Source organism: Rhodotorula toruloides (assembly GCF_000320785.1).
Source record: "Rhodotorula toruloides NP11 unplaced genomic scaffold Scaffold42, whole genome shotgun sequence".
Taxonomy (NCBI): Eukaryota; Fungi; Basidiomycota; class Microbotryomycetes; order Sporidiobolales; family Sporidiobolaceae; genus Rhodotorula; species Rhodotorula toruloides.
The window spans coordinates 1-13,518 of record NW_015623002.1 but is presented as its reverse complement, the minus strand read 5'-3'; the positions used below and the strand labels follow the sequence as shown (position 1 = coordinate 13,518).

At 63.2% G+C, this 13,518-nt stretch overlaps 4 protein-coding genes across 4 annotated transcripts; all 4 read left to right on the top strand.

Moving 5' to 3' along the window:
• Window positions 1-632: 632 nt before the first annotated feature.
• RHTO_06495 (uncharacterized protein) lies at window positions 633-4,684 on the top strand (the record flags this gene model as incomplete). Its single annotated transcript, XM_016420156.1, has 7 exons — window positions 633-1,164; window positions 1,220-1,647; window positions 1,700-4,096; window positions 4,153-4,217; window positions 4,277-4,341; window positions 4,397-4,585; window positions 4,647-4,684. 7 exons carry the CDS (start codon window positions 633-635, stop codon window positions 4,682-4,684), a joined length of 3,714 nt encoding a protein of 1,237 aa, XP_016269389.1.
• A 1,398-nt stretch (window positions 4,685-6,082) lies between these two features.
• On the top strand, window positions 6,083-8,591 carry RHTO_06494 (transcription factor; the record flags this gene model as incomplete). Its single annotated transcript, XM_016420155.1, has 5 exons — window positions 6,083-6,547; window positions 6,610-6,654; window positions 6,714-6,761; window positions 6,833-6,840; window positions 6,905-8,591. 5 exons carry the CDS (start codon window positions 6,083-6,085, stop codon window positions 8,589-8,591), a joined length of 2,253 nt encoding a protein of 750 aa, XP_016269388.1.
• A 606-nt stretch (window positions 8,592-9,197) lies between these two features.
• Window positions 9,198-11,091, top strand: RHTO_06493 (mitochondrial dicarboxylate carrier; the record flags this gene model as incomplete). The annotated part of the gene is made up of 10 exons (XM_016420154.1): window positions 9,198-9,285; window positions 9,380-9,412; window positions 9,500-9,521; window positions 9,610-9,674; window positions 9,868-10,141; window positions 10,238-10,348; window positions 10,462-10,546; window positions 10,663-10,713; window positions 10,805-10,938; window positions 11,037-11,091. The coding sequence occupies 10 exons, from the start codon at window positions 9,198-9,200 to the stop codon at window positions 11,089-11,091; spliced, it is 918 nt and encodes a 305-aa protein (XP_016269387.1).
• Window positions 11,092-12,025: 934 nt separating this feature from the next.
• On the top strand, window positions 12,026-13,008 carry RHTO_06492 (SNF7 family protein, charged multivesicular body protein 5; the record flags this gene model as incomplete). The annotated part of the gene is made up of 5 exons (XM_016420153.1): window positions 12,026-12,196; window positions 12,314-12,526; window positions 12,585-12,696; window positions 12,776-12,891; window positions 12,973-13,008. 5 exons carry the CDS (start codon window positions 12,026-12,028, stop codon window positions 13,006-13,008), a joined length of 648 nt encoding a protein of 215 aa, XP_016269386.1.
• Between the last annotated feature and the right edge of the window lie 510 nt (window positions 13,009-13,518).

The window sequence follows — 13,518 nt, the reverse complement described above, 5'->3', positions numbered from 1 at the left end:
GGGGACGGAACGAACCGTGACAAAGCGCGGGAGCTCTAGCTGAGCAGTCTCAGGCGTGTGACGAAGCGACTGAGCAGCGGGTGATTGCACCGCAGGCGAGAGCAGCTGAGAGTCGTAGCGAGAAGCTGGCAGTCGCTGCGAGTAACCGCGAAGCCGGGCTCTCGGCGCATGCGCTTGGGGCAGAGACTGTGCGGAGTGAAGAATGGTTGTGGTCCAGCAGTCCAGCTTGGGCGAGGGGGAGGCGAGGACGAGTAGCAGGCGGAACTGAGAGGCAAAGTAGCACAAGAACGAGCCGCGGCGCGGTGGGAGCGGGATCGCCTGGTTCGCAGATAGCAGTAGGCGTCCTTCACAGGCACTGCAAGCCACCCTGAGGAGAGCGAGCAGGAGGTCCTGGTCCAAGGGGGGCGAGCGGAAGTTGGACGACGACGACGACCTCACCAACACGCGCTGTTGCACTCGCTGGCTCGCTGGAACCTCGCAGACGATGCAGTAGACCCACAGAGCTTATCGACGCACCCACCGACGCTCAACTCGCTGTCATCGTCGCGCAGACACTCCATCCCGAAGCAGCCGACCTCTACGCGACAACGACAGAGCGGTGTAGGGCGAACGAGGCGCGGAAGTAGGTCAGGATGTACGGCTCGTCGCACCCGTATGCACAGCAGGAACAGCGACCCTCTCAGCCCGCTCACCCCTTCCCCACCGGCCCTTCGACGCACAATGCGCGCATGCGTCCGCGACAGCCACCGCCAGAAGCGCCTCTGCCTGCTCCACCGAAGAGCAAACTTCCTGCACTACCCTCTGCCGTCCCGCCGTCGCCCCGACACGCGTCGGAGCGATTGGCGTCCTCGTCGACTTCGCCCGCTCTCGCTTACCCTTCCTTCGCAAACGACCCCTTCCCTTCGGCCCAACAACGGATCCGAGGCGAGTCGTCGCCTGCACTTTCGCGGCACTCGACCCGCGACCCGTTCGACGACGTCACGTTCGACGCGCAAGGACGGCCGGTTGTTACGATGCGGAGGCAAGATAGCGGCGGAGGGACTGTGACGAAGCGCTTTGTCGTCGGAGAGGATGGCAGGGAGCGGGAGGAGACGCGCGAGGAACGCCGAGCGCGCAAAGAGCGGGAGCGGGCGGAGCGAGGGCAGTCTACCGTGTCAGAAATGGGTGCGCCGGCAGTGCTTTCTCTCTTCCCATAATCTAGCTCACGCTCGACGTCCAGACCACCGCCGGACCTCATCGCGAACGAGCCGGACCAGCGACGGCTACGGCTTCGGCACGACGCCTCTCACCTCCCCTCCCATCCCTTCGCCGTCCGCCTCGCCTCGCCTCGCCTCGCCTCCGCCCAATGCCTCTTCCTCCAACTCGTCAAAATCTGTCTTGACCGTCGCCCTCCAGCGCGCCCAATCCGCCGTCCTCCTCGACAGCGCCAACAACTTTCCAGCCGCCATCGCAGCCTACACTCAGGCTGTCCGGCTATTGAAGGACGTCATGGCGCGCGTCGAGGACGGGTCGAAGGAGATGGAGCGGAAGCTGAGTACGGGTGGAGTGCGCGAGGGAGAGACGGTTGAGGAGTACGAGAAACGAAGGGCGAGGTACGAGCGGAAAGAGCGGGCAAAGGTGGACGAGGCGAGGCGGCTGCGAGTGATTGTGCGTGTGCGCTGCGTACTGGTACGAATGACCGCTCACTTTCGACTTGCAGCACGACACGTACGAGGACCGGATCCGCATGCTCGTCTCCATGGGCACGCCCCTTCCTCCCGGCGCCGCCTCTCCGCCCACTCCCTCGCAACGTACTCTCTCGGCCTCTTCCAGTCTCCACTCTCTTGCCGAACCGAAGCCTTACACGCCGTCCGTCGCCTCAAATTCGACTGTCACTTCCGCCGCTCCGCCAATGACCTACCGCCGGAGACGATCGTCCAATGCCCTCGAACAGCATGCGCGCCAGCGAAGCGTCACGAGCCTTCATACGGTCACGACTCCGCCGACGAGTGTTGACGCCGGCTCGAGCTACATCGACTTTGACCGGCCGGCGACTGGGCGAGCAGGAGCTGGAGTGGCCGAGAGTATCGGGAGTGCGATGATGGCGGATGTGGCGAGTCCGACGTCGCCTAAGCCACCGCCGTGGGAGAGAGGCGTCCCGCAGATTGGCGACCTGCCGGTGTTCTCGTCTCTCGCCGACTCGGTTTCTCCGACTCTCACGCGGGACGAAGGGTTCTTGAGCGCGGCGTCGCCGACCGCGCGAGATGCGCGACCTCTCAGCTACGCCAGCGACTCGACAGCGACTGCAATCGCTCGAACACCCAACACCGCAACGCCCGTTCCCGCACCTTCACCCTCCGCTCCGCCTTCGATCCTTCCCCCACCAATACCTTCGTCGACGTCCGATCCCTCTTCTCTCGCTGCGCCTCTCTCGCCCGGCTACGTCAGCAGCAGCGGCGAGACGGACGACTTGCCCATGCACACGGCCATTGAGCCTGGGTCCGGCTGGCCAGCGCAGTCGCCGCAGAACACGCGGGCAGCGTTACCAACAGATGCGCCTATCCCATCGCCTGACGACCGTCCTCTCCCACTGCACGCCTCATCTTCGGAAAGCTCGGTACCGGGACTCGCGCACCTCGCGCCGTTTATGCGGAGAGGTTCCTCAGCGAGCGCATTGACGGCGGCGAGTGGCGAGACGTTGCGGATTGGGTACGGTCCCGGAGGCGAACAGATGCGACGAGGAAGCAGCGCTGGAACTCTGCCGATGCGACGAGGGAGCTCATTTGGCGGGTTGGCATTCACGGACGGAGAGGGTTCGCCAGTTGAGATCCGCCCGAGGCCGGTGCGAGGAGCATCGCTCATCGGGACTGCCCATGCGCCGACTCTTTCGTCCATCGCGCAAGCCAAGGCGCCTCTCGTCAACCCGACCACGGCGGAAGGGACGATCAGTCAACGGCGAAACCTCCGCAGTCCCCAACCTGACGAGCAATCCGGTCTCCGCCCTTCGACACCGTCCGACCTCGGCGCCCCTTCAGCCAACATCGTCGTCCGCGCGCCAAGCTCGGAAATCGAGCGCACGCCGCCGCCTCCCGTCCCTTACGCTTTCCCGTCCGGCTCGCACTCGCATCACCAGCCGAACGGCTCGATCAGCAAGGGCAGCGGCTTCTCTGGCGCTTCACTCCCCAGCCGACTACGCTCGCTCTCGCAGTCCGGCAGCAAGCGGCCGAAACTGCAGTCTTTCGACTCGGAACAAGGGCGACCGCCTCTCCCTCCTCTCCGCACGACGGTGAACCACACGTCTTCCGTTTCCGTCTCATCGGCTGCTACCTCGTCGACCGGCGGTCCGTCTCGCAAAGCGTCTGTCCCGACGCCGACCTCGCTCAACGCGCCGACCTTCGCAACGCTCGGACGCAGTAACTCGTCGTCGTCCGTCGCCAACAACGCCTCGTCGGCGTATCCCTTCCGGACGCTGGCAAGCGCCGGCAGCGAAGGCCCGCCCTCCTCCGCCAGATCCCGCCACGCAGTGTCGCCCTCGTTCTCAGCGTACCAGCATCACCCGTCGCAGAGCGTATCGGGTGGCGTTTACCTCTCGGCTGGCCTCCCGTCTCCGCCTGCCTCGACAGAGCCAGCCTCGCGCGAGACGACTCTCGCCGTTCCCGCCGCTCGACGTCCATTCCACCTCATGCGCCTCGTCCTCGCCACGATGCCTCCGCCACCGAATGCGAACGGAGCGTCGAGCGGCGGCGGCTACTTGAGTGAACGGCTGTACGTCCCGGCGCAAGTCTGGACGACTCAAGGAGGCGCCAAGCTCGTCGCGCTCGAGACGAAAGTCCGCATGCTCGAGCTCATCTCGACCGGTCTCGATGCGCTCGAGAAAGCTGGACGAGGACTCTTGCTCGTCCCGACGGCGAGCTCGAGCGCACATGCGGCTGCACGGGAGGAGGCGGCGCGATTTGCGCGGGAACTCGAGAGCTTCGAGGGGCTTGCCGAGGGCGTCCAGACAACGCTTAACAAGAAGCTCGGACCCGGCGTGATTGGCTCGTTCTCTGGCGGAGTTAGTGGCGGTGCGGGAGCGGGACCGGAGAAGGATGCGAAGACGGGACGGAAGGGCAGCACGGTGCGGCGAGCTCAAGTCGCTCCCTCCTAGCGTCGATCTGACTCTTAACGTCGCAGGCGAGCTTCTCGACCTGGAGCTCAAAGCTGTCGGCCAGCTTGAATCGCGTAACGAACGGTGTCAGGTTCGTCTCGCCTCCCTTCCTTGACCGAATCGCTTCGACCTGACTTTGCTCCTCGACAGTCTGGACTCGCAAGCGGCCTACGTCGACGCCATTGCCAAGGTCTTCAGGCAAGGGCAGTGCCTCGGTGCGCCTGCTCACCCGTTCTTCTTTCCGCTTCTTGCTGATCTCGCTTCTCGTAGATCCGCATCTCGCCTTCATCTTCGCCAGCGGTCCAGCCGACGCCGTCAACCCTGAAGACAGCCCCTACGCGCTTCTTCCCGACGCAGACCGGCATCGGCTCGAACGCCAACTCCGCAAGTCGAGCGAGTTCTTCAACCAGGTCGTCTGTCGCTTCGTCCTGCGGGACGTCGGGGTGCTTCTTGACAAGTGTGCGTCTCGCTTTGTCTGGCAGTGACGAGACTTCCCAGCTAATACAGCGTCTGACTGCAGACGTCAAGCGAGGCGGCGCTTGGCTTTCCGGCGAGTAGGAAGACGCCCGTCTCCACCCCCTGCGCTATCGCCTTCGCCCTTCGCATCCCACACGCTTTCGCTCCGATTTCCGTCATCCGCCGAACTTCCGCCAAACCTCCGTACTCGCACACCGGCCCCTCCTCGACCTTCCCCCTTCCTCCCCAGGGGTTGTATCTTCCTCCCTCCTTTTTCGCATGTTGCAACACGTTCTTGTCTGCCTACAGCAAAACTTCCTCGCCGGCGGCTGAACGACTTCGCCGTCGAAGAGGAGGTGCTTGCGGGCCGGAGTCTCCGTCCCGCGCTCGCTCCCCTGCCTCGCCTTCTGGCCGACGCTGACCCCTCGCACGCGTGGTCATTGCGGGTGGATGAGAATATGAAGGGCAATCGCCCAGCACGCGAGCGATGCATGCACGAGGTTCGTCGCTTAATCTCCGTGTCCTCTGTTGCGGTCGTCGCTGCCAAAGGGCGAGCAGCACCTCCCACGTCTCGAGTGCGTCTTCCAACCAGTGTCCAGCGTCGAAACGAAGCTGATCTCGCTCGCCATGACGCAGACCAGCTACTTTAGCGGGGAGAGAAGCGGCCTCCTCTCGCTGCGAAGATCGAGAGGAGCTTGTCCTCCGCAGAACCTCCTCTCCTGCGCTGACTTGGCCTCGGTCCGATCTCCCTTCCACGTTTCCTCGCTCTCGTGCTGCACCTCGACCCTCTGCAGCTGCGTGCTGCAGTCGCCGTCCGTCCGCAGCCGAACGCAGACGTTCTCGACGCACGCCCTCGCCTGTTCGGTGCGTCGAGCCGTGTCCTCCCGCCCTGCAGCGACGCGCTGACCCCGCTCACGGTGCAGCGAGTCCACCGCCGGACGACGTCGTTCGAGCAAGATGGGCAACGGTCCTTCTCCCCTCGACTTGCTCTCGGGTGTCGCCAGTGCACGCGTAGAAGAGCTCGCGACCCAGCACAGGCGAGCAGGGCCCTCGTCGAACACCGCCCCGCTCACGCAGACCCGCCCCTCGTCGTCGCTGAGGTCGACCGCCTCATCGCCCGCGTCGCCACCTCGTCCCGCAGGACATCTATCGACAGCACACCCAGTAGACCGCGCGAGGCTTGCGAGCGACTCGAGAACGACTCTCTCGGCACCGTACCGCCTCAATCAGATCATCGGGACCGCGTCTCACCCCTCTGCCTCGTCTGCTCGACTCGTTCGCCTCCCTCCCGTCTCCGCCCTCATCCCGTCCCTTCCTGCGCCGCAAGGAGCTCAGTACAGTCACCCAGTGCGGCATCTCGCACCATCGCCTCGCCCAGCCCCTCCTCATCGACCTCGCCACCCTCCTCAGCTCGTCTTCGAACCCTCTCGCGGCTTTCGACAGGTCGATCTTCCTCCTCCTCACGTTCGAGAACCGAACAGGCCGCATCAAGGTCGTAGAATGGAATACGAACGCTTGTACTCGGCGGGCCAGGCGTCCGTGTCGGTCGTCGGGCTGAAGGGCGGCCAGCACGGGAGCGCGACGGATGCTCCGGCCTCGCGACCGGTAGTTCTGGATGCTAAGCGCCCGGCGGTGGAACTCCAAGCGAGCTCGACGGCGTCACCTCCTCTCGACCCTCACCGAACGCCTCGCCAGTCGCCTCGTCCTGTCGAACCCGCTCCTGCTCCTTCCCCTGCGCGCTCACACTCTTCCACCCCAGCACCCGCTATCCGCGAAGCGAATTCGGCGGCAAAGGAGCCGACCACCACGGCGACCGAACAGACGAGCGGCGGCGAGAAGGATCCGGTCGTCTCGTGCACGCTGTGGGAGGACGAGCGTTGCGTCGTCACGCAGGTTCTCGTCAACGGACACGTCGTCGCGAGGAGGTCGGACCTCGACTATATCAATTGCACCAAGCTGCTCAACGTGAGTTGGGCGCGCTCTTCATCCGTTCGCGCGCGAGACTGACGACCTTCCTGCTCGCGCAGATGGTGCCGGGCTTGACTCGCGGGAAGCGCGACATGTACCTCAAGGTTCGCTGCGTCGAACTGTTCGCCTTTGGTCGCTCGCTGACGGATGACATTGCCCACAGAACGAGGGCGACCGCATCGTCTTCCGCCGCGGTGCGCTGCATCTCAAGGTGCGTTCGATCTCACCCCTACTCGTCGACAAGCTGTGGAGATGACTGTATACGTCCGCTCGCTCATGCAGGGCGTCTGGTTCGTTACGCCGTCCTGCAACCGAGGCCATTCTTGCAGACTGACCTCGCTCGCTCGCCCGCAGGCTCCCTCTCGCTGCCGCGGCTCGTCTCGCGAAAAACTTCAACCTGTACAAATGCCTCTACCCGCTCTTCGAACCCGACATCCTCCAGTTCCTCTTCCGCCCCGTCAATCGCGAACGGACTGGTCAGCTCATCCAGGCTGCGAGGGGTCGCGAGGCGCTCATCTCGAAGCCTGACGTCTCGAGTGGCTTGAGCGAGGAGGATCGTGAGAAGTTGAGCACGAGAGGCGCGGCGCTCGAGAAGATGCTGTGCGAGTTGGAAGAGGGGTTGATCGCGACGGCGCCCAAAGTCGAAACACCTCCGCGCCCGCCGTTGCATCAGCAGCAGCGCGAGTCGGACAAGCGGAGCTGGGCTGCCCATGAAATGGACAAGTCGCAGCGGCCAGCCAAGATGCGTCGAATCGCTCCGTCGGGTGCGACGCCGCCGCCTGGCCCGTCAACTCACCGCCTTGCTGCCGCCTTCGAGGAACGCTTCCAAGCGGACCGACAGCAATTGACCTACGCCCCTTACCAACCCGCACCTCGTCCTCACCTCCCTCTCTACACCGCTTCCGGCTACCCTCCGTCGTACATGACGTACCCGATCCAGCCTCACCACGCGCCTCCACCACCAGCCACCGAGTCTCTTTCGGCTGTCCCTCGTCGGCCGTCGATGGACGTCGGCTACACCCGCGACTATCGTGCCCCGGTCGCCTGGTACGACAACCCGACGCCTCCGCACGCGCACGACATGAGCGAGTACTTTGCGTCGACGTCCGGCACGGCGATGCGGCGCCTCAGCGCGGTCGAGGGTGGGCTCGACGTCGTGCGCAAGAACGAAGAGGTGCAGGGCTGGCAGGCGGACGGCTCTATCGCGGAGAGTCGCCCACCGCAAGCAGGAGGCGACGTGCTGAGGCGCCTTCCGATCGGCTCGGATGCGTCGATGGAGTCGCCGTTGACGTTCGAACCGCCGTACTCGATGCAGCTGCGGGATCCGTACGGTCGTTCGCTATCGCTTCCTGCTTCGACCGATACCTTCGCTCCTTTTGACAGCCACCAGAATATCCTCACGACTCAGCCGAACATCGTCTACCGTTCCGAGCCGTCGATGCCTTCGCCGAACGACGAGCTCGACTTTGGCCAGATCCACCAGGCGCTGTACTCGCCGCCCGTCCAGCCTTCCCGCCTCGGTGGGGCGCGCCTCTCCATCGACTCGGCCGCCGAAGCCGTCTTCCCCAACTACGGACTCGGCTCGACCTCGCTCGTCGCGCCGCACACGGTTGGGTTGATGCGGACCAACGGCACCGAGTCGTACACCAATTGGCTCCCAAAGGCGTTCGACGCGAGCGACTGGGCAGATGCGTGGGCCCGGCAGGATGCGGGCGAAGACGGCGGGTACGGCGCGAGTGCACCAGCGAGCGAACCTCCTCGTCCCGTCGAGTCGACCTTCCCAAACTTTCCCGACGACGCCTACGCCTCAACTTCCTTCGCCGACTCTCCGTTCGCGCCCAGCGGCTCGGCGCCGCGCTTCGCTCACTCGGCAGCATCGCCCGGCCCCCAGGCACCGCCTTACCTGGATGGCGCTTTCGCCGGACAAGCGATGTCGCCATCTGCGCGGCGCGACAGTCTCTGCGGTGTTGTTGGCGTTGACGGCTCGCTTGCGCTGAGCCTCGGATCGCCGGTTGGCATCAAGGTCGAGCCGGATGAGTGAGCGAGAAGGTCAAGCCGGACGAGGCTGAGCTGCGTCGTCGCCTGGCGGCCTCTACACGGCTCTCCAGAAACGAGACACATCAAGGTGCGTTCTGACCCCTCTACACTGCAGCGAAGCTCGCTCATCAGTACGTCGACCGCTCGCAGACGTCTCTCTTCACCTTAAACCCTTCCCTTTCTTGCCCAACCTCGCTTATCCGGTTTTCTTTCGCCCGCTCACCTACATCGCGCCTAGACCTCTCTCGCCGAACATACGTCGCCTCGTAGCACACGCAGAGTCGGAAACGAGCGATTCCCTCCCTTTCCTCGTTGTCGAGCCGTTGCGCTTCTCCCGCTCTTGCGTCCGGGTTGTTCTCTCCTACCTGCATGTTGGCAAAGCAATGTATTGCAGTGCCGTTCAGGCTGCCAGTGGCCGTCGCCAGAGATCCCGCTCGAGTCTTGTCCTCCGTCTCCGCCGGCAGAGCTTTCGTCCGTCCACTCGCTCGCGCTCTCCGCCCCTTGTGGCTTGTACGCTTACCAGAGCACCTGAAAAGGGCTCACACGCACGCTCGCTTGCACCCGGACTGGACCGGCTCGCTTCAAGGGCGACTCTGCGACGAGCTCAGGAATGTCATCGTCCTCGAAACCTCGACAGGGAGGCCAGGCGGGACAGGCAGGAATGCAGAAGCCCAAGACGTATCCTTTCTGGCTCGGCGGTGCGCTCTACTCCCCTCTCGAGCGCTCAAGGGCCTTATTTGCTGACCTTCATCTCGTCTTCTGCTGCCGGGTCTCGGGTTCGCCCGTCAACAGGTGCGGCGGCGAGCTGGGCGGCTGTGTGCACTCGTGTGTTCATCTTGGAGCGAATGAGCTGTTCGGCCATGCGCCGGCATGCGTGGAATCGCCAGCTGACCGCTTCCCCCTCCTCGATAGATCCTCTCGACCTCGCCAAGGTGTACGTTGGGTTGCTATTCGTCTCGCAGTATCTGGAGGTTTGGGCAACTTTGCGGAACCACATGCTAATCCGCAATTCCCGCTCGCAGCCGGATGCAGACGACCAAGGGCAAGGGGTTCGTTGGAACGCTGGTAGACAGTGTCAAGGCTGATGGTGAGTAGACTCGTCCATGACTAGGCGTACACGTGCCTGCAGGGGCGTCTTGGGACTCAGCGCTGACGGCTCTCGTCTCTTCCTCGTCCTCTCGCTTTCACCTTCTCCCTCCCGTTCGACTGTCCCGCCTCCGCCTTCTCTTCTCGCCACCATGTTGCACCTACTCGACCATCTCTCTCGTCTCGCTGTTCAGGCCTGCGAAGAGGCGCCTACGCTGGTCTCTCGGCCTCGATCCTGCGACAAATGACCTACTCGCTCACCCGTTTCGGCGTCTACGACGAGTTGAAGAAGCGCTTGACGAAGCGGCATCCGGTCGGACAGCCTCTACCTGCGTGGGAGATGGCTGCAGCGGCGAGTGTAGCGGGAGGACTGGGCGGACTGGCAGGGAACCCGGCGGACGTGATCCTGGTGCGGATGACGGCGGATGCGGCCAAGCCTGCTGCGGAGCGGTTAGGATACAAGCACTGGTGCGCTCACACGACATCTATCTACGGACGACATCGCCGTTGCAATGCCTTGGACAAGCGGGAAGAACTCACCGAACTCGTCCTCGCCGCCCACAGCTTCGACGGCGTCTTCCGCATCATCCGCGAAGAAGGCGCTTCGGCTTTGTTCCGCGGCGTTGGACCTAATTGTGCGCGAGCGATCTTGATGAGCGCTTCGCAACTCGCAACGTGAGTCGTCGAACCTGGTTCTCTCCTCCGCGTCTTTCCTTTGCGCCTGCTTCGTTCAACTTCGTCTCATATGGCTCGACTGTACTGACACTCTCCCGGCTCGCGCCGCGCAGCTACGACTTCTATAAGGACATGATCGTCAGCACGGGACTCATCAAGGACGGCCTGCCTCTTTACTTTGCTTCCTCGTTCTTGGCGGTGCGTTCACACTCTTTGCGCTCTTCCGCGTCTATCGCCCTTCGAGCGGAAGACGCCGGACGAACTGGGACTCGTAGGGGAGAAGGACGGCTGGCTGATCCTCTCGCTTCCCGCAGGGCACGACCGCCACAACTATCTGCGCGCCGTTCGATGTCATCAAGACGAGGGTGCGTTCGTTCCACTCGCTGTCGCTCAGAATGCCTGGCTAATCTCGCACACCGCTTATCCTCCGCCCGCCAATCTCCTCTCGCCCTGCAGATCATGAACGCCAGCGGCTCATCCTCGATCGGCAGCGTAATCTCGCACTCGTTCAAGACCGAGGGCATGAGCTGGATGTTCAAGGGCTGGACGCCGGCTTGGATACGTCTCTCGCCCAACACCATCATCATCTTGTGAGTCTAGTCTGGCGCTGCTCGTTGTTCGAGACCCGCGCTCGTGGTGGAGTCGCACGTCTCTGTTGCTGTCCAGGTCTGACGAGCTCCACACGCAGCCTCACCCTCGAGAACCTCAAGAAAGGTGTCGACTACCTCCGCGGCACTCCCTAGACTTCGCCTTTTCGCCCATGCCGTCGAATCCCGACCATGTTCATCGTGAGATTACCCCGCCGTCGCCCACGAATTCCTTCGCTCTCGCCCGCCCCTTGGCTCCGCCCTCTCTACCTTTTCTCGCTCGCATCGCCCTCGCATTTCATAGACTTCTGCCTCGATACCCCTTCTTCCTGCCTCTCAATAGACTCGCCTCGCCTTACATGTATCGGCATCTCGCACGCGTGCCGCAGACCGGTGGAACTCGTAGACGCGCATTATTTCCTCGTTCTCGTGCGTTGCAGCGGGCTTCTCTGCCTCCGCTGGCGGTTCAGGCTTATCCGGTGACGGCAGAAGTTGCGTGCGCATCGCTCATTGCTCAGGAAAGCCCGCTCCTCGCCTGTGCCTCCTCCTCGTCACGCTCGCTGTCTGTTCTCCTCCTCCCCGTCACAACGCTTTCCCCGCCTGCGCGTTCCCGCTTCGAGCAGTCTAGACGGCTCTCGCTCAGCTTGCTACACTCGCCCCTCATCGCCCCTGCACTCCCCTCGCCGCCTGTCATCGTCGAACCCCCACACCACCGCCCGCGACTCTCGCCTAGCAGGACGGACCGCAACCACCGTGTTGGCTTGACCGTTCTCTGCGTCGACGTACTCGCTCACAGTGAGTCTGGCCGTTGTATCTGGTGAGGAGGCGGGGCGGAGGGCGAAGCAGGCGAAGTAAGGGAGAAAGGACGGGCAAGGCAGGGAATCGGACGTTCTTGAAGACGGTCATGCTACACGAGAAGGCGGTATGGCGCGCAGTGGGAGCGAGCCTGCTCACGCGACAGATCCTGTGCCGCTGCGGGACTCGTCCGCTGACTTGTTTCCGCTTCTACAGGTTCTCCCTCTTCGCCAGTCATACCTTTGCTCCTACGATCTGTCTTCTCGCTCTTGAACTTGACGTCGACTGGTCCGCCATGAACCGCCTCTTCGGCTCGTCCTCCTCGAAGCCGAAACCCTCCCTCGCAGACGCAATCGCTTCTACCGACCTGCGAATCGACTCGATCGAGGTCAAGGTCCGCAAGCTCGATGCCGAGCTCACCAAGTACCGGGATCAGATGAGGAAGATGCGGGACGGGCCGGGAAAGGTGCGTTGCAGGACGTTCACTTGCAATCTCCGCCTTTCGCCTGCACTCGGCGTGCAAGCGGCTGCTCGAGCTACCTTCCACCGCTCACACTGACTCGAGCTTCCGTTTTCCCCGCAGAACGCCGTGCAGCAGCGCGCCCTCCGCGTCCTCAAGCAGAAGAAGCTGTACGAGTCGCAGATCGCGCAGCTGCAGCAGCAGAGCTTCAACATGGAGCAGACGACGATGACGACCGAGAATCTGCGCTCGACGATGGCGACGGTCGACGCGATGCGGATAGCGAACAAGGAGATGAAGAAGCAGTACGGCAAGATCGACATCGACAAGATCGAGGTGCGCGGACGTCGTTCGCGCACTTCTTCCGCTTTGCTCACACTCTTTCGTCTTGCAGGCGATGCACGACGACATGGCAGACTTGATGGAGGCGGCAAACGAGGTCCAGGAGTCGATGTCGCGGGCGTACGGCGTCCCGGACGAGCTGGACGAGGCGGATCTCGAGGCGGGTGCGTTGACATGGCTCTCTCTCACGTTCAGGATCCTCCGCTGATGCCTCGCTCTCTGTGATGCCTCGCTCTCTTACAGAGCTTGAGGCGCTCGGGAACGAGTTCGAGGAGGAGGAAGGGATTCCCTCTTACCTTCAGGCGAGCGCGACGAGCGAGCTGCCGGACTTTGTCGACGAGCCACCGCAGAAGGAGGAGGTGCGTCTCGTGTGCCTTTCACTCTTGCTTCAGCGTAAGCGAGCTGACTCTGCGTTGCGCTGCTTCCGTCCGCTTGCGCAGGCTCCGAAGGAACGACTCGGAGAAGGTGTGGTCTAGATGAAAGGTTGCTGGTGATGTTTGTTGTACTGTGAGTCCTCGTTCCACTCCAGATCTCGCGCGGAGCGCGCTTGTGGGATAAGTTCGCGCGAAGCGGCCCTCGTCCCGACTGTCTTTGCCGGCGGCACCTGCAGCGGACTGGCTGGATCTCGCTGGTTTTCGCAAGCTGACCTCTCTGGCTTATGCTTGCAGCTTACGTCTCCCCGTTGTAACATCCGCTCGGCGGCGCTTTGCAAACCTGCGCAGCCCGTTCGCGTCCGTCCACTTTCCGCTTAAGCGACTCGCGTCCCTCGGAGAGCACAGTCACGGTGAGATCATACAAGTCCATTCCAGCGCACTAGCACTACGCTCCTCATTTACTCGTGTACCTGACCGTCGCTGCCCATTCCTCGAGATCATACTCGTCCATCTCTTGCTGCTTTTCGAAGTGTACGATCTTGAGCGAGACGTCGGCGTTACTGCATGCGAGAGCCCCTAACCCTAAGACATATCAATGCATCACGTAACGTA